The 26,439-nt window shown below is 39.8% G+C and overlaps 1 protein-coding gene across 1 annotated transcript in view; it reads right to left on the bottom strand.

Annotated features, from left to right (window-relative positions):
* Positions 1 to 26,439, bottom strand: part of LOC136943695 (CUB and sushi domain-containing protein 1-like) — a 402,237-nt gene that overhangs the window by 74,917 nt on the left and 300,881 nt on the right. Inside the window, 7 exon segments of the mRNA XM_067237118.1 lie at positions 13,823 to 13,903; positions 15,429 to 15,574; positions 16,110 to 16,287; positions 18,022 to 18,210; positions 19,143 to 19,352; positions 20,606 to 20,722; positions 20,829 to 20,898. Coding sequence (XP_067093219.1) covers positions 13,823 to 13,903; positions 15,429 to 15,574; positions 16,110 to 16,287; positions 18,022 to 18,210; positions 19,143 to 19,352; positions 20,606 to 20,722; positions 20,829 to 20,898 — 991 coding nt within the window.

Below are 26,439 nucleotides of genomic sequence, written 5' to 3'. Positions count from 1 at the left end.
GCTAGCTAGCTGATGTAGGCTACAATAACAATATAGCAGGAGTCGTAAATTAAGTGGAGTTGGAGGACCTCTTATGCAAATGAGCTCCAGGCTTTTATACCGTTTCACCGGGTAAGAGGAGGAGCCATGCAGTGATCTGACGTAGATCGGTCAAAGTGATGTAGATCGGTCATTTTTGGCTCCGCCTTACAAAACCTGAGCTGAAAACGGAAGAGAAACTGTTCTACGGTTTAACTCCACATTTCAGTGCGACAACGTTTTTGCGCTTTGCACCTGCTTTCAGGAACTCATTTCACACGTATATAATGTTCTGACAAGTAAATCACATAATTTACTTCACAGGATCTTTAACAGCAATCAAGATGTTTCTAAGATTTCAAAACACTTCCTCATGTTTGGAGACATTTTCACACATTTTACTGTGTACCTTAAATATAAAATAATAATAAATAATAAAATATTAATCTGACAGAAGTCACATACCTGATGGTGGTGAAAAAAACACGGAATTTAATAACTAACATATTTGCATCAAGGTTGTAATTAATTTTGCCTTTTAATTTCTAAAGGTTTATCACAATTTGAGTGATTGTGATAATCTAAGCCAGTGGTTCCCAACCTTTTTTGGCTTGTGACCCCAATTTGATGTCACAAAACTCAAGTGACCCCAAACATTCAGAACATAATCTATTACAGAAGTGTTTTTAATCATGTAATATAACTTGTAATTATATATTTAAGTAAATGTTAATTGTAAAATAAAAAACGAATGAAACGCATTTAGGTTATTTTATGATTATTGTGTAGCCAGGACAAGACACATATTAGTGATCAAAGTGAATTTTTAATTTTGGATACAATTCAGTTTAACTTAGTTCATAAACAGACACTACCTTACTGCAGAAATACTTTTCTATTATTTAATTGTATTATGTCTTTATTATGTCCACACTTAATGGGACGGTTGAGCTTGTGCATCTCGCTGCAGCCTTTCAAAGTCAGGTGATGTAGTTGACAGAGCGCATCTCATCTCTGCCGTTACATCCAGCCGCGAACGGTATTTTGATTCCATGCACACAAGAGCACTAAATCCAGCTTCACACAAATATGTGCTTCCGAAAGGTACCAAACTCTTTAAAGCACACTGTGAGATATTTGGGTACTCTTCCCTTGCTCCAAACCAGAATTCTTCCACCGCCACTTGTGAATGCAGGCCCTGTTGCGTTCTGTCACATGATAGTTCAATCAGCTGTTCAACAGCGATGACAGGCAGATCCACTGAGCTTGCATCACAGTGGAATGGGTCCCTCACCCAGTCAAACTTTGACATATCCAAGTCTGGGAAGTAGGTGGCAAAGTGCTCTTCTAGGCGTTTCAGGTGGTCACACATTACCTTTGTGGAGCACTAGTCATCGATGTTGTAGTCTGTCAGAAACTTATTCAGCTGAGGAAAAGGGGTAAAGTTTGCTTTTGAAAGGTTTTCTCTCCAGAATGAAAGTTTCCCCCTGAATCCGTCAATACGGTCACTCATCTGCAGGATACTCTTGTTTTTCCCCTGCATGCTTACGTTAAGTTCATTAAGTTTTCCAAAGATATCCGTTACATATGCGAGGAGGCACATTTTCTGCTGGTCACACAAAAAGTTGACAAAATCTGTATTTTTCACATCCATGGAAAACACTAAAAGTTCATTTCTCAGCTTGAAAAATCGCTCCAGCACCCTACCTCTGGATAACCACCGTGCTTCTGTGTGAAAGAGCAAATTTTTGTGTTCAGATCCCACATCATCGCATAATTTAGCAAAGAGACGTGCACGCAGTGGATGTGGCTTGATGTAGTTAACCATGGTTACAACCTGCTGCAATATGTTTGCGATGGGCACACTCAGTTCCTTAGATGCCAGTTGCTCACGATGAATCATGCAATGATTCCATACTGCAGAGGGGGCCAGTTCCACGATTAACGTCCGTAAGCCTGCTCGCCGTCCCGCCATAGACGGAGCCCCGTCTGTGCAAAATCCTATCATACACTCCCATGGAATGTTGTTTTTCTCCATATAGCTGTGGAGGACATCATACATGGCCTTGGCAGTCTCATTCTCAGGAAGAGGGAGACAGTACAAACTAGAAAGGTACATTTCCTGAAGAAAATGTATGTGTTTGCTGAAAGCAGTTGAAACGATTGTTTTGATGGCTTGAATAGTGAAGGTTTGACAAAAATTTTAAAAGAGGTATGTGCTTTAAAAACAAAATGGTGAGAAAAAGTGTTAAAAGTATATCTGTCATTGTTATGCATTGCAATATTTTCTTACTGTTGAAAATGGAGAAAAAACAGTGATGAAAATAGTATCTTATTGACTTTCATACATTTTTAATCGTTAAAAGTAGTGGTGGGCATAGATTATTTTTTTTAATCTAGATTAATCTCACTGTAATCTTGGCGTTAATCTAGATTAAAATGGCTCATTTGAATTCCACCGAAGGCATTCAGAATATGTGTGCTACCCAAATAATGACTAAAAGTAAGTCTTTGAGAACGGGTTTCTCAAGCCAGGTGGCGCATTAGACCAGGGGCTCATCTCCTGTTTCCAAAATGCATCACAAACTGCTTGAGAAAGCTGTTCTATATAATTGGTGATGAATTATGTTCAATAAAATGTACTTGTGTTTATTAACTGTTTATTAGATTAGTTAGCTTGGCTGATAGAGCTGTGCTGTGACGGGCTTGCCTCGGTTGCACTCAAACAGTAGTTTGACGACGACTCTTCCCCCGCGCTACATCAGTGCTTGGCCCGGCATCTTCCGCATTAGCTAAGGGATGCTTTGCGTTTAGGTGGTATTTGAGACTGGAAGAACTCCTACAGTAAACTAATTCCGCATAGCACAAGGTGCAAACAACCTTAGTCTTGTCAAGGTTTCCATTGGGAAGCTTCTTAAAAATACATTTTCCCTGAAGCAAACCAGGCGGCTTCATAGCTGCATCCATGTTAGCACGTTACGTTTGATGTGATAATTTCATACACAAGGCATACACACAGGTTCAAAGACTCGTTCTCGCCCTCTACAGTGCAATTCGGCTAGGTATACATCCGCGCTAAAATATCAAGGTGAAAGTCATTATAGCTTGCATAGTACAGACCCAGCTCCCAACCCAACTTTGAGAATAGATTAACGGCGATATTTTTTTTATCGCCCGATAAGAGTCTCAGTGTGTTAACGCCGATAACGGCCCACCACTAGTTAAAAGTATAAAGAATGAAAGATTGAGAAACAGAAGAAAGTTTGAAGTTAGAAAAATGAGCAAATATAGTGATCAAGAGTATATTGCATAACAGTTATCAATATCATAGCAGACAAAAGTATGTCAGCAGTATGAATGTGAAAAAAAGTATTGCTTTGAAAACAAAATGGTGAGACAGTGTTAAAAGTATATCTGTCATTGTTATGCATTGCAATATTTTCTCACGGTTGAAAAAGGAGAAAAAAGAGTGATGAAAAGGGTATCTTATTTAATTTCATAAATGTTAAAGCGTTATGTTAGAGCCATTTTATTTAATTCTAAACCTTTTACAGTTTTAAACCTTAGTATTAGTTAGACTTGTACACTTCTTATTTAAGATTCTTATATGTGTAATGTGTGCACCTTCCTGCCACAGTAAATTCCTTGTCTGCGTGATGTTTCTTGGCGAATAAAACCCATTCTGAAAAGTATTAATAATTGAAAGATATAGAAACAGAAACAAGTTTGAACAGTGGAACAGTGAAGAGCGTTGGCCAATCGGATTGGTTCCTTGTTTCTTGTAACGTAGCAACTGTTGGTCATTGTCAACATTTCTAACCTAGAATCTAGGTTTTAGGTTCAAGATGAAGGAGAAACTAATCATGTGTGCCTGCACAACCAGTCCTGTTCAGACACTTAATTTAAAGATGACATCAAAATAATAATCCATAGTGCAGGGTTGCCAATGTTGTCGTTGTCCCTGGTGAGTTTTTTAAATTCAATTTTGTCACAATGTGACAAAATTGACTTTGTTGTGCAACTGGAAAAGCTAGCTACTCTAACTCAGAATGCTGCTGCTGCAAAAAAGCAGAACTATCGTGGGTGGTAAATAAGATCATGCTACATCTAACCAGCGGATAATTTCTTGCAAGTGTGTCAAAGTGGTATTTTTACAGACTGTATTAACACCGTAGGTGTGAATAATGCATGCATCGTCATTGTCGTCCATCTTTAGCCGAAGAAGCTAGAGAGGATGCAATGGGAGATTTCCTACAGTAAGCTAGATACTGCTTCAAATTGAAAACGGAGACGAACTTTTGATGAAAGACAAGTTCCTTAACCTCTGTTGTCAATATCGCCGATAAAAAGTAAATACTGTTACAAAGCATTTGTTTGTAGGTAACGAACGATAGACGTAGCTAGTTTCGCCGTTCTATGGCAGCTAGTACAGTACTGTATGATGACAGTCGTAGCTAGAGTTGTAAGCACTCGTCACTAGAATGACCAGAACTTTAAAACAAAAGATCATATTTCAAATCTGTCTGCTGTTCTACATTGCCCACACAATTATGTATATCAACTCTAACATGGCCTGTATCTTGTATTGAAAGTGCTAGAAAATTAGCTCGTCTAATGTATGGTGGACTGAGAAAACATATTTGTCAAAGCAGAGCGAGCGGATGTAGTGGGAGAATTCCTAATGTGTTAGATTTACTGCTTCAAATTGAAAACGGAAAATATATTTAGAGTAAAGACAAGTTTATTAACGTCTGTGTTCAATATCGTCAACTAAAAGTAAAAACCTTTCAGTTACGAAGCTTTTGTTCGTAGTAATGCCAGCTGCAGTAAACCTTTCGTGACCGCGGTTTGGCTATTCTTGACAGTCGGCTATGACAGAGTTGAGCCTCGATTTTTGCAAATTTCTGTGAAACTTTCGTAAAGAAAAATAATCTAGCTAGATTATGTACACTTTAAATTCAATGTACATACCTTGTTTGGCCAATTTGGTCGATTGTGGAAAAATGTAGAACCGTTTTTAGTTATGCAGAGCCATCGCGCTAGATTGGAATAGCGTTATCGCACTCATCACTTCAGTGGTCATAACTTTTAAACAAAATAGCCTATCTTAAATCTGTCTACTGTTCTGAATTCCCGACAAATGTACGCTCATTTCATACGCTCTAACATATCCTCTATCTTGTAGTGAAAGTGGTTAAAAATGAGGTTTTCTAAAAAAGTAATGCAGACGGAGAAGATTTTTGTCAGAATGGCTCTGTGAAATCGTCTTGATAAAGGATGATTTGCCTAACATGATCATATCAATATTTACATCATTAGAAAGCCCTAAATCTTGTCTTCAAAATGGTATAAACAGTTCAGGTATATTATTTGAAAAAGTCTGCATATTCAGGCAGGAAAGTGTTAAACAGTGTCAGAAATTGACGCGGTGAGAAACAGTTCTGTCAGTGCATGACGTCACAATTGAATTTGACTTGAACATTCTGAACCATTGAAACCCATTCATTTTTTTTAGCACTAAACTTTAATACCTTAAAAACTTTAAAAGTTATCAATGAGAAAAGTAATAGCACACTAGAGCAGTTCAGACTTTAACAAATGAAGTTTGAACGGTGTTTCTAGCTTAAACAGTGTGAAAGGAGTAGGCTACGGAAAAAAGTGGGAGGATTCTTTTTAATTTTTTATAATAATAATAAGTATGCAGAATAACAATAGCTTGCAGTAAACACACTAATTTAACAAATAATAATAAGTATGCAGAATAATAAGTGTTTTTGCTTGCAGCAAACACACTAATAAGTATGCAGAATAACAATAGTGTTTTTGCTTGCAGCAAACACACTAAATATCCTTGTGAATAGCATTATGCTGCATGTAACGAACAAATGTCAAAACATGGGCATTTTTCCCTTCTGTGTTAACATCCATTTGTAGAGCATAGGTGGGGGAATTTCGCAACCGTTCCGTTAGCGTGCTCTCTTGATCGTTAGCGATCGCATCGATTCTTCTTTTTATTGTATTATCAGACACTGGTATTGCCTTCAGTTTTTGTGCTTCTCCCTCCCCACACATCGTTTTTACCATTTCCATAGCTGCTGGCAAAACTAAAGTTTCTACAATGGTATGCGGCTTCATAGCCTTTGTAACAAGATAGCTCACCTCAAAAGATGCTTTTAAGGCTCGCTCATTGACAGTCATTGCCTTTTTGAAATAGACTCGCTGATTCAGTTCTGCAAGTTTCTTTTCAAAGAAAGATATAGGTTTGCCCACATATTCTTTGTGTGTTGTCTCAAAATGTCTTTTGAGCTTGTTGGGTTTCATGCTCTCTGTTGACAAGACGTTACCACACAACAGACATTTAGGCTTCTCCTCGTTGTTTTCTGTTATGCTAGTTAATCCATACTGAAGGAAGGTGTCATCATATTTTCTTTGTCTTTTACATGTCTGTTTCTTATTTGTAGTTGAAGGGTCCGTTGAAAACACAGGTCGGTGAAGAAATCTTTCCATTTTCTTTTTTGTTTTACGCGGTTCTGATTTCCATTAAAAATTTGCGCTCAAAATATGTTAGCCTCGTCACGTGTGATCACGTTAATCAACGTATGCTGAGTTTAGTCAAGTCCTCAATTTTTATGAGGGAAAGTGGAAGATGTTAGATGCGTTTCGTTTGTTTAAAGCGTGCGTGTGGTGTTTTAATAATACTTAATATTATAATTTTTATTGATACAATTCAACAACAAAATAATTGGCGAGGTTGGGAACCACTGATCTAAGCTATAGCCAGCAATAATTGCACATTCAGAAATTTTTTCCCTGCCTTTCAAGGCTGCAATTCACCTTTCTATCAGCAGATGTCGCAAGGGTTCTCTTGTACAACTCTGTCATTCAGACAAAGGCCTATAAAGTCTAAATAGGATACATTTAGCGAAATATGTATAGTTCACAGGCCTATATAGTCTATAATTATGTGCAAAATGATGACAAAAATTTAAGTGAATTCTATGAAGTGTATCAGCTTCACATGTACGTTTGTGTGTTGACTGCTAGGCGCAATTATCTCATGACAAAGCGAGAACAATAATTGTAATCGTAAAATTCAAATATGTTTTGTAAAGCAGATAAACATTAATAAATAATAATAAATGCATTTAGCATATTCACACATGAGCAAAACAAAAATATGACTTTCATAGTTTGCAACTATTTTGCAAATGGTAAGCTAAGCCATGAATAAAATAAAGTAGGAATAATAAAAGGAGATGACAGCATGGGTGGGGGTTGTTGTGATCATTGAATACACATAGCGTAACCAATGGCTCTTGAAAGCTTATAATTTAAACTAATTTGAGACACGGACAGACAACGGGGCTCCATGACTCGATTCGGCCGGGCAACCTTTATTGGCCGTTTATCAATCCAAAGAACGTACTTGCGTTCTTGAGAAGAACGTTCTTGCCAAGCGTCTTGCGAGAACGGTCTTTCAAGACTGCGAGGACTGAGAACGATTTGAGATGCGTGTGTTCTTGCAATAACTTCTGGGAAATCAGATGCGTTCTCGCTGACCAAGTCACCATCCGATGCATCCTCGATAAAACGGGCGGATCAAAATCATTTCCGGGTATTTTTGGTGTTCTTGGTGATTTGTGTTCTTTGGATTGGAACCGTACTTGGGCAATGAAAGATGACGTAAAACGAGTTCGCAAGAAAACAAGAACGGAAAAAAATGTGTATTGATAAACAGCCATTGTCTCCAATCGCACACAACTTCCTCCTTCACAATCCAAGTCCCTCTTTTCTAATTCCTGTCTAACATTATAGCAATGAAATATCTTACAATAGCATTTCTGAAATATCGAGAGGTATAAATGAGTAAATTAGCATTTTACAACCTCTTACACATCTGGCTGCAACAAATGCCCATATTTTGTAGAAAGAATGTGTGAACGTAACAATAAGCTAAATTAAATGTATTTTTAAGCTGTAAGTAGGCCTATCAGAATAGAATGCTAGGAATGTTGTGTAACTGGATTTGAGTTCACTAGAAACCGTTGAAAGGAACTGTTGAGACCAAATGCATAGATTCACTACACAATCAATCATTAGGGGGTATGGAATCACATCTTTCAAACAGTCTGAAAGATGCATTCACGGGTTACCAGCTAAAAGAAAGAAAAAAAATCCTGTGCACAATGCAATACCCAAGAGTAGCCTATTTATTCTATTTAGATGTAAAGGGAACAAAACGTATCTGTCAGGCTAGTTGTAGTAGATAGACCGCCTACTTGATTTATCAAATGCAACTTTTGTTTTATATGCACTAATGCCCTTGCATAACCCATGTAGTACAATTTTAGGTTGTATTTTAAATTAATGTGGTTTGATTTGTAAGCTTTTATGTTTATTGATATGAGACAAATTCTGTGACAACTTTTGTTGCAGCTTACAGGAAGGGCAGATAATTAAGTTGAGTTCAAAGGATTGTAAGGTGTTGCTGATGACTCGAAGATGTTGGGGGTTTGTTTGTGGTGAAGATTGGTTTAATTACTTTTGAGCTAGCTGACCCATCCAAAAGGGATAGCTGACCATTTGGGGTAGATGCCTCCTGGAGTTTTATGACTGCCTGACTTGGAGAGACTTCCAGTTTGGGTGTTTTATTACCTGGAGGGAAGGAGCTTTGGGACAGTTGATCTGAAGGACTATTGTTTCAACTCTGATTGCACTGAATGATGTTATTCTTTTAAGGAGTGGGCCAATGACAGCTGCATGTCTGTATTGTGATTGTGGATGGACCAATGATTTTTGAGAACTGTGCACAATAAAATGGTGTGTTGAAGGATGTTCTTCGGAGTTCAGGGCCATCAGCTGAGAAGTGCTGGTGTCTCCAGGATTCTCCGGTTCCACTCTAGAGTACTAGATGGTGCTTTATGTTACAACCCCGCCAGGGAGTCAGGTGGCTGAGTGGTTAGGGAATCAGGCTAGTAATCAGAAGGTTGCCAGTTCGATTCCTGTCCCTGTACTTACTGTAAGTAGCTCTGGATAAGAGCGTCTGCTAAATGACTAAATGTAAATATACACTTGAAACCGGAGTCCCAATGAGTCCCAGTAATAGCCAACATGAAACCAAAATATACATTCTCAACCAGTATATATTTTGGACGTTATGTCTTCTCATTCCGAAAGTTGTCAAATTGAATAGGCTAAGCATCAACAAGCTAACATCAAGTAAGCCTATAGCCTAGAGTTTCCAAACAAATTACATTGCTCAATACAATACATGAAGAACATTACATGTTTTGCAAGTATAACTAGATCTAATTAGACCATTGAATGTTTATGATGTCCCTGTGTTTGTTTATACTTTTGACCGGGGACAACATCGCAATCTTGTCAGGATAATTACGCGCTACTAAAGACCAACTGCAGGCTAGCCTAACCCGCAACGTGTTTGACATCCTTTAGCCAAAAAATCACATTTTGCTGAATGATTGAGAGACTAGACAACAAACGTTCGAATGAAATAATCACTGACTAAAAACACGTAAGTAAATTACAGATTGACAAAGGCATGTTTATTTTCCGACCGTGCCTTTGCTCCATGCAACAAGCCTAATATAGCGATCATTACATGTTAGTAAACACATCCCTGTCTGTAGACTCAAGGGTCAATTTGACCCCTAATGGCGCAATAAGTAGGGGATGGCTTGGCGCTTCTAGTGTTAAGAAGCATATACTGTTTCATATGAAAATTCTGATGAACTTACAAAAATCAGATTGTTATAAATATATACTAGATGGGAATTAATCTCTCTAATAATACCAGGAATCTGTGCGTGTGTGTGTACAAATTAGAATGGGTTTAGTTTCCCACGATCAGCTCAAGAACTGGGCAGTCTGCAAACTTCATATTCTGCATATGTCCTCTTTATAACCCAATGGAGTGCAGTGCCTTGATTGACATTGTTTGGATAACCATTTCAATATAAAATAATGAAAAATAATGACAAAAAAGAAATCACCGCCAGTTTGGCTTGCTCTTTTGGTGTCCCAGCTCCTTCACTCTGATTGGTCCTCGAGAACCGGGAACTCTGCAAAGTTAATATTTTGCAGGTGTCCTTTTTATAATCCAACAGAGTGCAGTGACGCAATTGAACTAATGCAATTAACAAACGCATTCGCAATGAAATGAAACTAAACGTAGTAAGGACGAAAAGGAAATTCAGTTTCGTTATTTAGAAGCAAATTTGCTTTTACAACCGATATTCATCTGCTTTCAAAGGGGCTAGCTAGCTAACAGAACGACAACATAAAGGAAAGTTGGCAGGATTCTAAGAGACTGTTACCACCCAGCCTTCAGTCTCTTTACCCTGTTGCCTTCTCCGCAGCATTCGGTCGCGCACACGCAGACTGGACAACAGTTTCACAGGGTGAAGTGCCTTGCCCAAGGACACAACGTCATTTGACTCGGCCAGGAATCTAACTGGCAACCTTCAGATTACTAGCCCGACTCCCTTACCGCTCAGCCACCTGACTCCCTTTAGGAAGTTTTACTTATTTAGCATAGATGTAAATTATGTTCTGTGTACTTATTTGTTATGTTATGTCATGCCAGGTGCTTGCGTTGGCTTGTCTTAAGAATTTCAGTGCCCAGTCTGACCTTGTGTTGTTCTGTGTACCTGACAATAAAAGACTTGAACTGGAACTTAAAGTGGATATACTTTCAGTATAGATCAGTTAATTTTATTACATAAATGAATGTGTTCACTGATGTCAAAACTGCCTGCACATTGCAAATGTACAAGCGCTGTATGGTGGCCTATTAAAACACACACAACGTGATGGTGGTGGTGATGATGATTAACCCGTTAATGAGTAGTGTCACAAATATGTGATTGTTCGAATGTGGGTCCCACAGCGTAACATCACAAATATGTGATTTGAACATTCTAATAGAATATTTTCCGATAGACAAAAACTATGCTACAAACGCTTTAGTATGTTTTCAAAATGTACTAATTAGAAGGCTAGCAAGTAACACTAGCATGGTAGTAGCATTGCTATGAGTTTAATGCTAGGTAACTTAGGCAGCTATCTAAGTCAGCTAGCTACCATTTCGATAAAAATAACTTGTGCTGTGGGGACCGTCGGAAATATTTGGAACTCACTAAACTAAAGGTTAAATGTATTATATTATACAATGTTACGTTGGATTATTATTATTCGTCTTTGTATTGTTACTACTATCACTGTTATTGTTAACGCCATTGTTGTTGTGTTACTGACAAAGTTGCATAACTGTTTTGTGGTTATCAGAATTTAATGTATTCATTAACTCAACAACCTTCTTGTATGTGTGCAACCATGTGCAAAACTGGATACTGTACTCAGTTGTTGTGTATAATGTTTTTACAAGAAAATATTCTCCTTGTGCTTAGTCAGGACCAGGTAAATCAGCGATCGACTAATGTACCCTTTTACATTTACATTTAGTCATTTAGCAGAGGCTCTTATCCAAAACGACTTACAGTAAGTACAGGGACATTCCCCCCGAGGCAAGTAGGGTGAAGTGCCTTGCCCAAGGACACAACTTCATTTAGCACGGCCGGGAATCAAACCATCGACCTTCTGATTATTAGCCCGACTCCCTAACCGCTCAGCCATCTGACCCTAAATAGACCTAAATAGTTAGAACTAGCAACTAGACATAGTGTTGTAATCAATTGTGTTAATGGTGAGGTTTTGAGGCACAGTTTAGAGCAGGGCTCTTCAATAGGCGGCCCGCGGGCCGAATCCGGCCCCCGAACAGCTTTGGACTGGCCCCCGGAGTGTGGTCCGGTAACCTCATTCAGTTCGTGACTATGACAACAACAAAAAAATCACTCGTGACCAGGGCCAGACTTACCATTGGGCTTGACTGGGCTCCAGCCCATGGGCCCCGTCCTGTAGGGGGCCCCGCCCGTTTACATGCAGCGGAGGACTGAGCTATTAGCCAGAAAGCTAAGTTATGCTAGCAAGATTCATAGACAAGAACATTGTGTACGGTTGACAAACCGTAAATATAATTTGACAATATGTTTGACAAGAAGACTAGCTAGCTAACAAGCCATGTCATTGTCCCCAAATCAATATCAAGGTTTTCACGAACAAGGTATCGGCCATATACTAGTACTAGGCTACAGTACGGCCGCAGCATGTGTAGCGGGTTGAATAGCAAATGGATGTGAGATGATCGCATCAAAGTTGACATTCTCCAAACAGTAATTATAATTTGACAGTATGTTTAACAACAAGACTAGCCAGCAATCTAGCCATGTCATTGTCCCCAAATCAAATCAACATTTGTATGTGTTGGCCGCAGCATGTCTGAAGTAGAGCTAGGTTGACTAGCGAGGTGAATCGAATGGGATGTGAGATGAGCGGTTACGTGACACTGACTGACACAGTAAATTCAGAAAAGGAACATTTTCCAAATAGGTTAAAAGAAATATTGAAGTCACTCATTGTTGTAATTACATGTTAGCTTGGTAAAGTTTCTCAAAATTGTAAACAGAGGTTTTGACTGCGTGACTGCGTCCCTGATGTTATTGTTACTTATTTCAGACACTTTGTACAGGCTCATACCAAGGAAAGATGTTCTTTGCTCATACAACGTAGCCAGCTCAATAATTTAGAACGGTGAACAATTTTGCTGGAACTACTTGGCTGATTGGCTGCAGCCAATCAGAATCGAGTATTCACCCAGACCATTTTAGATGCGTTCGACTTCATGCAGCGCCGGCGTCGTCTGCAGCCGCCTGCAGCCAGGCTGACTTGAAGCAGTCAATGGCATTCTCAGATTCAAGGGTGCTGCATGAAGTCAGTCCATGTCGAACGCGCCTAATAACTTAAAAAAATGTTTTGTCATTGGGGAACATTTAGTCATTGAATCGTTAATTCAGGAGATTCGTTCAAAAATGCTGATTCATCCATGAAACAAGTGAAGTATTTGAGTATTTGAATCATGCATTCAAACCGTTTTTTTTAATAATTCAGATTAATTAAACATTTTAAATAGACTTCAGCAATTCACATAAATAATGTTATTTTGTTTAGTTGTTTGTTCAGAATTGTGATCTCTAAATACATATAGTAGCTTGTGTATGTATCATTTTGTTCTATTTAAAGTCATGTATAGTTGGTAGGGCCCTAAAATGACCCCCACCGCCCTTAGTCTTCCATTTTTGTTAGTTAATTGCATTTTCTCAGATTGTCTGTTAATATAAGATTTTTGAATCCTTGGGCCTATGCGGCCTCTTGGGCATATGTTGTTATATGCACTTACAAAATATAATATATTGACTCCTTCAGTATGTTGTTGTAATTTCTTTATTTGTTACCGTAATTACTCATATCCTCCGGCCCCTGACTTTGCCTCAGTTTCAAGAACCGGCCCCAGCTCCAAACTAATTGAAGAGCCCTGGTTTAGAGAATGAGGTTACATTTTTGGTAATTGTGTCAATTGAAAACTATAATTCAGAACTCCTAATGACCTTATACAAACTGAGTTGACAAATTGAGGTGTTTTTCGGAAAATTGTACAGCACTAGCGAAAGCCACGACGGGCACTGTACTTCTATCTGTGTGTGTGTGTGTCACCGAATCAACTAACCAATATCTCAACCACTGGCTGCATCACGGGCATGGGCACTTCACTAGTTTAAGTAATTAGTTGAGCCACTGTTGCGCAACAAAATAGCCCAGTTCATCACTGTACAGCTGCACTGTACTGATTACTCATGACCAGACCACTTCCATCTCATAGAACACCCACCTATCTCATAGTCGTCATCCTCGTACATCATCTCAGACTGTTCCACGACCGGGGGAGGGGGGCACTTCTTCAGACGGTAGGCTGGGGGAGGAATCAAAAGGTGTTACAAACGTTTTACTCTTCAGTACTTTTTCTCTAGTCATTCTGCTCATTGGGTCTTGCACAACCTATATTATTTATTTTCCCATCCTTAAAACTTGTGGGAAAATTTTTTTATGTTTGAACTACATAGACAATGTTGGTGTAAAAATGTTCGTCTTGGTCAAAAAGGTGTTGCTTGTATCGGCTGGAAGGTACCATTGTCCAGTTTAGGCATCATTTAAGTTTTTCTGGAGAAAAATAAAGCTAAAGGTGGCTAACTAGCTAGCCACAGTCACAAACATCACTGACGTACAAACCCGTACGCGATTAACTACCTAGTAGAACATCCGTTTAGTAGCTTGTTAACTTCTGGGAGAAGTTACGAACCTAAAACTGCAAAACAGCTGCTAGCTATGTTTCCAGGCTGTGATATCAACAACCTGTATTTTTTTACGCCCTTCAACTTGATTAGCTCCTATAATTCCCACTCAGCGGTAGTCTAGTTAGCGCAGCTGTACAACTTACTTACCAGTCCAGGGGTCAGGTCTGAATCTAGGGGCAAAACGGAGCACAGCCGGCTTCTCCAGGTGAGGAAAATTGTACATTACTGTACGCCTGCTAGGTTGTGCTCTTCTGTAGCAGATAATCCAGTTCTCCAAAGCACAGGATGTACCAGCTATGTTAGCCAGCTGCAGTACTAGCTACCAACCAGTTAGCTAACTAATACTTTGTTTTCCCTGAAAATACTATTTTGGTGGGACTGATATATTATTAACGCAATTAACCACGAGAGGGGTATAAATGATCACCATAAGTCCAGGAGCAATCGATGGCATTCAATATCCGGACTATTGGAGTGGATAAGAGCGAGGCGGTTTTCCCTATTTACACAGCGCAGATTGCCGGTCACATGACCCCCGAGTCTTTAGACGGGGATGTTGTTACTGACACATAATGATCACTTTTAGTAAACTCATTATAATATAAGTTACCAGTTTTCCAGAAATACATTTCAAGCTTATTTATGTTTTGGGGGGCATATTTTCAGTTTGCAGATGGTACTGTACTGAAATGAGAAGAGAACCCTGTTTCATTCTACACTTCACTCTAGTATTTTGAAGTGTAAATGAGCAGCAGCAAATGTATGCTTTTTAAGCTATGCAATATTTATGTATAAGTATGCATAAAATATACAGACATATCAGTTGTAAAATGTAGGTAAGAAAACTGCCCCATCTGCAACCAACGCAAGCGCACCTCACAATATCCCCAGATATTGTACCCATCTTTACTATTACTTTTTCGAGCTGCGACATGCCATCACAGGCCGTAGAGTCATGAGGAATCTGGCCATGGACTAAGAGAGGTTTTACTTAAGGTTAAGTAAGCAACACCATTCACAAGGCCTTACATTGAAAAGCTGTTTTATATGTTTCATAGGTTTTATGGGTCTCCCTCATGGGTTATGAACAACAGAAAAGGGGCGATCGTGTAGCGATCTTAGACATATCAGAGAAAAACTGACCGTGGAAGTTTAGGATGAAGAACCCGCTGGTTGAGAAGTCACTGTGGAACCTGATGAGTACCTGGTGGTACAAACTGTAGGCAGACTCCAGGGCCGTGTTCCCACTAAAGACACCCAGTTGTGGGCTGCTCGGATCTGGACCGTCCCTAGAGACACGCACAATTGCGTATACACACACATACGCAGTCACACACACACAAAAGACACAACCATACTCACACACAACCACACATACCAGCACATTTGAAATGCATTACATTTATAACATCCAATTCTGCAGTAATTCCCTGCTTTTCACCACGCTTGGCTTCAATTGATTTGCTTCCAAATCTATCGTGTATTTTGTGCTGACTCATCAAAAAACATTCCATTAAAGGACTGCAAGAAATGAAAACAGCAGAAAATGATCAGTGTCCAGTGCACTGGCCTCTGTTAATGCTCTCTGAAGATTAATAACCTACAGGAGTCACACAGGGCCCAGCTCGAGCACACAGTGTGTTTTTTTCTCTGAAATACATCTTTTTAATACAGAAGAAAGAGCTGCATATTACACCATGACGTTCTTTGAGACTACAGTCACAACAGCATCCTCAGTACTATGTTGAATACAGAATGAGGTGATGTGGTGATCGGCAGGTTTTCGGTGTGTATGTGCACGTATATGTGTGTCATCCTTCCTACCAGACGGCGATGTAGTCGGTAACAGGCTCAGTCTGCAGCAGTGTGAAGTTGATGTAGACACCATGTCCATGGGGTACAGTGATGAGCCAGGAGCAGTCCTGGGAGTTGGGATACTCGTTTGGGTAGTCAGGAGAATAGATGGTCCCATTCTCAGCTGTGATGTTGTAGCCACAAGGAGCTGTGGCAGGGAAGCCCAAGGATATAGTCAACATGAGTACATGTTGAATGCTAACCCTTAAGAGTTTTATTTATGGGGAATGTGGACTATCAATATTCAGAAGTGTTAAGATGTTTTTATTCTAGATTTACGAAGGCACTAAATTTACATTTACATTTTACATTTAGTCATTTAGCAGACGCTCTTATCCAGAGTGACTTACAGTAAGTACAGGGACATTCCCCCGAGGCAAGTAGGGTGAAGTGCCTTGCCCAAGGACACAACGTCAGTTGGCATGACCGGGAATCGAACTGGCAACCTTCGGATTACTAGCCCGACTCCCTTACCGCTCAGCCAACTGACTCCCTAAATGCACTAATGCTGAGTGAACTAGGAGTAACATGCAGGGGCGTCTTAATAGCACTTGAGGCCCCTGGGCTATGGACTTTTTTTTTCATTTTTTGAGGCCCTCCACACGCTAATCGCACAATCGCACGAGTTGCTTGTATTGTTATTTACATTCCGTTGCACGGTTTAGGCTGAAATTCATTTTGTGGCAAAAAGTGCCTTGTGTCAACGAAGGGAACTCAGTGCTAGCCTTACGTCACAACGTCAGCACACGTTAGCAACGACGCATGGATACAACGTGCATTGCTGTTGCACAGCAAGTATCGTATCGTGCCGTGGTGTACTAGCAGCATTATACATTTAACCCTCGTGCTGCCTTCGGGTCACATGACCCAAAGGTTCATAACGAACCATCGTTTTGTTTACCCAATTTTACCCAATACAAAAACAAATAAAAATAATTTTATTTTAACCTTCGCAATGTGGGGGGTCTGAGACAGGCCAACGGTTAAAAGAAAATGCTTCACTTTGTTTTTGTATGCGGTAAAGTTGTCGCAATACGACGGTGGGTCACAATGACTGATGGATCAGAACGACCCGAAGATAACACAAGGGTTAAGAAATTCAAGACTTGCATGTACAGTAAGTAATGTCACAATAAATTATGTATTTAAACTCAAGCTTGTGTGGTGCATCCCTGTATTCAATGCCACAGCCTAAACTTTATGTCAAAAGAAACGTTTTTAATTTCTGGCGCATTCAAACAATCCCCTCAGTGAAGTTTGGCTAGCAACAGCAGCTAGGCTAGCTTGCTCGTAGCATAATTCAGCTTCTCCACGCAGGGCTCTAGACTGAGACCAAAAAGTCGCGTTTGAGGGAATATTTTCAGTTAGCAGATGGTACCGTTTGAATCGCGATTCCATCTGAAAAATACTGCCGGTGACAACGTTGTTAGAATAGCTTGTCTCAAAGGGGGTTCAGCTTGTTTCATATTAAATAGACCCATCTGCAACCGACGCAAGCAAGCACACCCTACAAATTGTACCCTCTCTAGTTTTTTGTTACATTTTGTTACATTTTGTTTAGATAAGGGGGAGGGGGGGGGGGCCTCCCCTCCCTCCACATACACCACCAGATGCCAGAGCAGAGTAATGACACCGCGAATACGGACGTTTATCATCATTATTATTTTGTATTATTATTAAGAGGCCCCTGATTGGTCGAGGCCCCGGGCTTCAGCCCAGGTAAGCCCATGCATTAAGGCGCCACTGGTAACATGCTCCAATACTAGTCTGTGGCAAGAAATAAGCAACCAACCAAAGCCAATTATGAAGTGATACAGGGTCTCCAGAGACACTACTATAGTCTGTGGCTAAACAATGTAGATGATTCATCCACAAGTCTCACCCTCACAACGTGGAAACGGGTGGTTCCATTTCCTATTGGTTCCATGTTGGCAAGTCAACACAGAGTGGCCAATCAGAACATAGCCAGGGAAGCATTCAAATGCTATGGATTGGCCAGCAGTGTGGTCGCTGTTGATAATGTAACCGTTCAGGAACGGAGATGGATCCTGGCAGTTCTGGAGCTCATAGGCTAAACAAACATGAAAACAAACAGTGAGAACAAGAGGTCAAATATTGAATGTCGCTGAGGAGTTGCAGAATATATAGTGCAGAACCGTTTGGAGACCTGAACCTGTCCTGAGTTGCTCTCCAAGCCCTGAGATATGTAGGCTGGGCCGAGTCAAGTCTGTATTAGGATCCCAGGAGATCTGGAGGAAGTATGTAGCAAATTTCTTGTACAACATTATGCTTATGTGTGTGTGTCCCTGTTGCCATGTATGCATGTATGTTTTCTGAGCCACCGCAATCATCCATGTGTGTTATTGTGTATTCTGTCATGTGTTTTCTAAGCCTTTCCAGTCAAGCGAATGCTGTGACTTTAAGTTTGTCCATGCATGTGTTGTGTTTTCTGAGAACACATGGCTTGTGTGAATGGAGGGGAGTGAATCTAACACTCTCTTGATGTAAATGTCCTGACATGCTACTCAGTTTTTTTCTTTGTGGTTTCTTTGCATCTGAATGCCTCCTGTTGGAATTACCCTGGACTTGTGTCTGCAAGCGAGAGGAAGGCCTCTACATACTCGCTCTCAATAATTCCCAGAGCACAAAACTTTACTATACATTTAAGTCTTGAGACTTCTCGACAGCTGATCACTTCCTCACTTCAGCTCAACCGGCAGATATATATATTACAGTTTTGAAATCCATGAAGTGGGTATACCTTAGATGTGCACTGAAATGTGAAGGGGCATTCCATTCCTTTTTTTACTTTCAGTACAGTAGCTGAGAAAATATATTTTATGTATTGTTGGAGGGGCAAAACATTTAAAGGAGAAAACACTTAAGATAGCTGAGATTTGTTTCTTGACATTTTCCAGCATCTTACTCCAGGATGGATAGATGATGGACAGAGGTCTAAAAACGTTTTTTATTGTTATAGCTGGAAGTGGACATGTCACTCACCCTGATAGATCAGTTTAATTCCAGGTCTGTTCTCTGAGTGGTCGCTGTAGAAGTGAATCACCGTCTCATGCGTGGTGCTAAGCAGGCTGGGCGGGAGCTGGTTGCCGCTGTACTGACCAATTAAGGAGCTGCTGTGCTGCGGCCCATTTCGTACCTCCAGGAAGTCGTGGTTGTCTTCCGACGAGAAGTTCAGGAACTGGATATGAGCACCTGAGATAGAAACACACAGAAGATCAGTGAAGATCAGTTGCCTCAGTGCAGGTGTTGTACAATACTGTCCTGCAGTATTGTACAAAGTATTGGCTTTGATGGTAACTTGTCATGGAAGTATTTATGTATGTATGTATGAACAACATTTAAAGCGTGTTTTTATGTTGACTGTCCTTTTATTGATTCTTATCTATCCAGAGTAACACATTGTCCTAATTTGTGGGGAAATATCATGAATAGCTGCAGTATTTATTGCTTTTAAAGTGCTGTGTTCTGAAACTAGCAGTATAGCATCTTTGAGAAGAGATGTGTCTGACACTTGCTGAAGCTTAGGACAATTCTATGAGGGATTATCTTGTTGTTATGCTGCTGTGTACCTCTCTCTCACAAAGATTTCTTCCCCACTCTGCCTGCCCTGAAAGCTGTAATCAGTGCTGCAAGCCATTTGTGTGTCTTATTTATAATGTTGGAGTGTTAACAGTGCTAGCTAATGCCAGTTTGGAGCATGCAGCACAAAATGATCATCCTTATTCCTACTTGTAGCGGGGGTGGTTGATAAACCAGAAAATTGCCTTTGAATATCTCCATGTGTTACTATATTTCTTTAATGTTGGGCGTAGAAGGCCTTTGTGCAAGGAGACGAGCCTGAATAGACTTTTAAATCACTCACAATTACCTTGTTAACATCTGACTTTGTTCTGCTTTGTTCCCTTTGACTAGTTTTGTTCTGTCCCCATCTCAACTATGAAACACCACAAATAAGTAGCCAGCACAAACAACTTTGAGGTGAATTGCTTAAAAAATTGGGACCGACTGCAAAGGTTTCTGAAAGAAGCAACAAATAAAGCAACTTTGTAATGGACAAAAGCTGTGTACAGAATTCATAGGTGCATGTGTGCATGAGTTTAGAACTTATCCATAGTCCCATCTCCGAAGAGGTAAATCACAATGCTGTTATCAAAAGTATGATTCTGATAAGAATGAAAGTGCCCCTGTCTTAATTAAACAGACTGAAACCAATGAAGCCCTGCTAACTTGAATTTAAAAAGTTACTGAAAGGTTGAGGTTGTGTACTCTAAATGCTAATAGATGAAAAGTTATGTAATGTCTTTTCTATTTTGAACATCCTGAACAATATACAATATATGAACACACTGTAGCTATAAACTACAGACTATGTAAAACCTGGTTTTAGTATACCTAGATTATTTTACTGATTGACCTGGGTAAAACATAGGTAAACACAAGCTCACCATATCCCACAGGTAGAATAATCCTCCATGTACAGTCTAGATTACCAGGATAGTTACCAGGGAAACCGGGGCTTAATATCACATTGGTCATATCATGAAGGGTCCCCCCACACTTTGCTGAGAAAGACAACACAAACAGAACACAGTGTGATCAAACTGACAGTTAAATTAAACACCTTGTGAGAGGTTCTAACTGGTCATAAAGGTGTTCAGGGATTCTTACCAATGCAAAGAGGAGGAGGGTAGTTCCAACGGCGAACTGTACCCGGCATACAAGATATGTGGGAATGGCCCTGGTTACACGTGAAAGTAGATGCATAAAATTACTTTGGAGGGAGGGTTCAATTAATAAGTGACATCAGAAAGACACGTTAAATGCTAGAAGAGAGACAACTGGGCATAGAGCATGCAAGGAATTCAATAGCAAACTGTTACTCTTGTGTTTGCTGTGGGTGCCAGGTTTCACATGCAAATAGACTTAATAGCCAACGCAGCACTCGACAAAAAGACATTACCCATAAAATTCAGCCCTTTGACCAAGCATGAGGAGTTCCTGACTTAAAGAGGGCTTTATCATCCCGGCACTGAGAATATCAGCTCACAACAGCACACATATACAGTGGATATAAAAAGTCTACGCAACCCTGTTAAAATGCAATTTTTTTGTGAAAAATTAGACAAATGAATAATGTCAGAACTTTTTCCACCTTTAATGTGACGTGAACAATTCAATTGAAAAACAAACTTTCTTTGAGAGAAAAACAAAAAACAAGTACAAATATAGCTGCAAGCAGCAATGAAGGGGCCAAGCAGCATTCAATATGGAAATTCAGTAGCTAAAGAAGCAAAGCAAAACTTTTAATAAAAAACATAAGCTTTTAAAAAATCGCATTATACTTTTTGGCAACGTGGTGGCGCTACCCCGAAACTTGACTTATCGATGCCATTTTGATACATTTTTGTCTGCATGGTCTGAAGATGATCTCTCACAATTTTCATGAAAATCGGAGCAACGGCCTAGAAGGAGTTTTAAAAAGTTGGAATTTCTTAAAATGTATATCACGGAAAAGTCTTCGGGACGACAGTGACGCCTAGGGTTTAGTCGAATCGTCTGCGTCTAAGGAATCCGATGAAACCTCACTTAAGAAAAACGGTCTCATGGTTCAAAAGTTATGGGCGTAAAACGCACCTCCAACTTTGACACCTTGGTGGCACTATAGTGCTTCATGGATCGACATGAAACTTAGTGATAAATAGTCAGGAGACCGTTCCAAATTAGTGTGCCAAATTTCAAAACTTTGCACCAATCGCTATGCATAATAATAATAACTAGAGACGGGTACAATTTCTGGGGAAATTGTAGGGTGTGCTTGCTTGCGTCGGTTGCACAGGGGTCTGTTTTTGAATGACATTTTTACAACTGATATTTCTGTATATTTTATATAAAAATGCATACTTATTATTTATAAAGATGACATAGATTTAAAAGCATTTTTTTTTTGCTGCTCATTTACAACTGAAAATACGAGTGAAGTGTAGAATGAAATAGATGTCTTCTCATTTCCCCTGCAAGAGGCAGCCTCATCGTTGAAACAAAACGAATAAATTGGGCAGACCGGTGTCAAAATTGACCTAATCTCTATGACTTAAACGTCATTTTAAGTTTTTCCCTTCTCATGATATTTTCAGGCATTTAGCCTACTCATTGCATTCATTCATTAATAAAGAACCCCCTTTGAAGATTATTCTACGACGTTACCCGGTAGTAGAAGATGGAATCGCGATTCAAACAGTACCATCTGCTAACTGAAAATATGCCCCCCAAAACGTAAATAAGCTTGACATTTATTTAGTGGAAAATCGCTCATTCATAAAAAGCTCAGTGGTAGCGATCATTGTCAGTAACAACGCAAAATGCGATATAGCCCTGTGTGGAGAAGCTGCCCCGGTAAATTGTACTACTACGGTACAGTACTGTACTAGACTACTGCTGTGTGAGGAATGTTTATTTTAACGATTGAAAACAGATACATCATAGACCACTGTAGTATGTGTTGCCCGGGCAACACAGGCTAATGTCATGATGCTAATACTTCAGTGAAATAGTAGACTACTGTTTCCGAAAGTAGATGTACTTCCTTAATAATATCAGCTTATATTGTACATTACACATCACAATTGTGTGTCATATCACAAAGTAAAATGAGTAAATAGTTATCACCCTGGCCTCTTTGCTTGTGGCGTTTCTGCAGCTGCCTTGCAGTAAAGCTATAGTTAGCCTAGCTATCCCCCAAGTTAACAGATGCTAAACGAATGTTCTGGCAAAGGTAGTCACGCGTGTTTTCGTGACGTTAGTGACGCAGTGACGTTAGTAACGTCAGTGACTGTGGCTAGCAAATTAGCCACCGTTAGCTTCACTTTTCGCCACAAAAACTTAATTTAAGCTTAAACCATGCAACGGAACGTAAATTCCAATAGAAGCAACTCAATCGCTACCAAGACGAAACTTTTGACACCTACGTTGTCTATGTAGGCCAAATATTGACTGAGTTTTAGGGGGGCAAAAAGAAATAAAAATAATAATATATATGTGAGAGAACAAAGGTTGTGCTCTCGCCGAAGGCTTGAGCACACCCAATAATAAATATAGCAGCAAGCAGCAATGAAGGGACCACGCAGCATTCGATATGGAAATTCAGTAGCTAAAGAAGCAAAGCAAAACTTTTAATAAAAAACATTCTCTTTTTAAAAATCGCATTATACTTTTCGGCAACGCGGTGGCGCTACCCCAAAACTTTCGATTACCTTCACGGTGTTGCGCAAAAGGCGTACACCGAGTTTTGTAATAATAAGTGGTTCTTGTGGTTAGTGGTAACTGATTAAAAAAAAAATTACTCGCTGTGATATATTGTTTTTATTATTATTGCTTGTTTTTTCCACAGGTACACTTGCACTTATAGCGGTTCATGTTGTTTAATTGGGTGTGCTTTGCCTTCGGCAACGGCACAACCTTTGTTCTCTCACATATATATTATTATTATTATTATTCTTTTTGCCCCCCTAAAACTCAGTCAATATTTGGCCTACATAGACAACGTAGGTGTCAAAAGTTTCGTCTTGGTAGCGATTGAGTTGCTTCTATTGGAATTTACGTTCCGTTGCATGGTTTGGGCTTAAGTTAAGTTTTTGTGGCGAAAAGTGAAGCTAACGGTGGCTAATTTGCTAGCCACAGTCACTGACGTTACTAACGTCACTGCGTCACTAACGTCACGAAAACACGCGTGACTACCTTTGGCAGAACATTCGTTTCGCATCTGTTAACTTGGGGGATAGCTAGGCTAACTATAGCTTTACTGCAAGGCAGCTGCAGAAACGCCACAAGCAAAGAGGCCAGGGTGATAACTATTTACTCATTTTACTTTGTGATATGACACACAATTGTGATGTGTAATGTACAATATAAGCTGATATTATTAAGGAAGTACATCTACTTTCGGAAACAGTAGTCTACTATTTCACTGAAGTATTAGCATCATGACATTAGCCTGTGTTGCCCGGGCAACACATACTACAGTGGTCTATGATGTATCTGTTTTCAATCGTTAAAATAAACATTCCTCACATATACATTTTCGTTATATGATTTATTCTGACATTAGTAAACGATTTGTTGGTGAAATTACCATTACCTGTGGTTTCAAACCAGTGTAGCTCACTGCAACGCTGTAGCCTACCCGAGACACTAGTGTGAGTAGCTAACAAAAACTCCTCAGCTGTTCAAGTCAAACGGCGACAGAACATGTTCGGCACTCCCCTTACTCAAAAGTCTTTCAATAGTTGAAACAATCTGACTGCTAACCTGAACTTCATTGCCACAGCCTAAACTTTGTCAATCTGTTCATGAAAATAATTAATTTCAGCCTAAACCGTACAACGGAACGTTAAATCGAATTCAACCAACGCAATTGCTACCAAGACGAACACAGCAGTAGTCTAGTACTGTACTGTAGTAGTAGAATTTACCGGGGCAGCTTCTCCACACAGGGCTATATCGCATTTTGCGTTGTTACTGACGATGATCGCTACCAGTGAGCTTTTTATGAATGAGCGATTTTCCACTAAATAAATGTCAAGCTTATTTACGTTTTTGGGGGCATATTTTCAGTTAGCAGATGGTACTGTTTGAATCGCGATTCTATCTTCTGCCGGTAAAGTCGTAGAATAATTTTCAAAGGGGGTTCTTTATTAATGAATGAATGCAATATGAGTAAGCTAAATGCCTGAAAATATCACGAGAAGGGACAACTTAAAAGGACGTTTAAGTCATAGAGATTAGGTCCATTTTTACACCGGTCTGCCAAATGTATTCGTTTTGATTCAGCCTGTCAGCTGCCTTTCAGACCCCTGTGCAACCTACGCAAGCAAGCACACCCTACAATTTCCCCAGAAATTGTATCCTCTCTAGTTATTATTTATTTTCCCACCCTTAAGGATCAGTCAATATTTGGACTACACGTAGGTGTCAAAAGTTTCGTCTTGCTAGCGATTGAGTTGCTTGTATTTTTATTTACTTTCCGTTGCACAGTTTAGGTGGTTACAACATTTTTGTGGCAAAAAGTGTCTTCTGTCAACGAAGGGTACTCAGTGCTAGCCTACGTCACTACGTCAGCACACGTTAGCAACGACGCATGGATACAACGTGATAGAGACGTTCTAGCACGCAAATTGGAGCTTAGATTATGAGTGAAAAATACCACCCTAAATAATTCCCAACCATTGGACTTTGTTGAGTAAGCGATTTCGAGTGGAATTGCAATCTCGGATTTTTGATTTAGGTCGTGAAAGTCTTTGTAATTTGAGCGAGTGCGGGTCGCCCGTGAGACCGCCTAGTCTTTTAGGCGGCAGCCATGCTAGAAAGCGTCATAGTAGTATTTTCGTAATTTTATAGTTCAATTTTACACGAAAAAACAGAAAGAGGGAAATGTTATGACGATATGACTATTGTGAAGACAGCCAGGTGGTCAGATTTTAATGTAGGTTGCTGTAAAAACTTTGATTTGTTTGCTACGTGAGAGCCCCGTCAGCCTCCATGGACGATTGCGGCAGCTGTTGTCGATATGCGTCTGATGAGTATTTTCTTAATTTCGTACCAGGGTCAATTCTACATCAAAAGGGAGAGCAGTGTTTTAAACATATGGCGATTGCGAAGACAGCCAGCGGGTCAGCATAGTTTTGTGATTTGTGTAAAACTTGGAATTTGAGTGAGACCGCGTCTTGTTTTGACGTTAGCCTCAGAGTCCGACTCCGCTCGCCCACTGGCAGTGTGTAGTAGGCTACTGTCTTCAATGTCCCAGCTATGGCCAAACTTTATTATGTCAAAAGAAACGTTCTCATTTCCGGCGCTTTCAAACAATCAGTGAAGTGTGGCTAGCAACAGCAGCTAGCCACAAGCTTGCCTCTAGCAAACTTCTTTTGAATTAGCCATGTCCCCCTAAATTAATGTCAAAATGATTTACGTTTTGGGGGGCATATTTTCAGTTAGCAGACGGTACTGTTTGAATCGCAATTCCATCTGAAATACTGCCAGTGACAACGTTGTTACAGTAGCTTGTTTCAAAGGGGGTTCGCTTGTTTCAAAGGGTGTTTTTAATGAATTACGCAATATGAGTAGGCTAAATGCTTGAAAATATCACTAGAAGGGAAAATGGACCCACCTGCAACCGACGCAAGCAAGCACACCCTACAATTTCCCCAGAAATTGTACCCTCTCTAGTTGTAACTTGTTTAACTACATGCTCTTATGGTTCTTCCCTTTGGCACTTACTTTGGTTGTT

Source organism: Osmerus mordax, chromosome 5 (assembly GCF_038355195.1).
Source record: "Osmerus mordax isolate fOsmMor3 chromosome 5, fOsmMor3.pri, whole genome shotgun sequence".
Classification (NCBI taxonomy): domain Eukaryota; kingdom Metazoa; phylum Chordata; class Actinopteri; order Osmeriformes; family Osmeridae; genus Osmerus; species Osmerus mordax.
The sequence above is the reverse complement of the archived record's forward strand: the minus strand, read 5'-3'. Positions and strand labels throughout refer to the sequence as shown.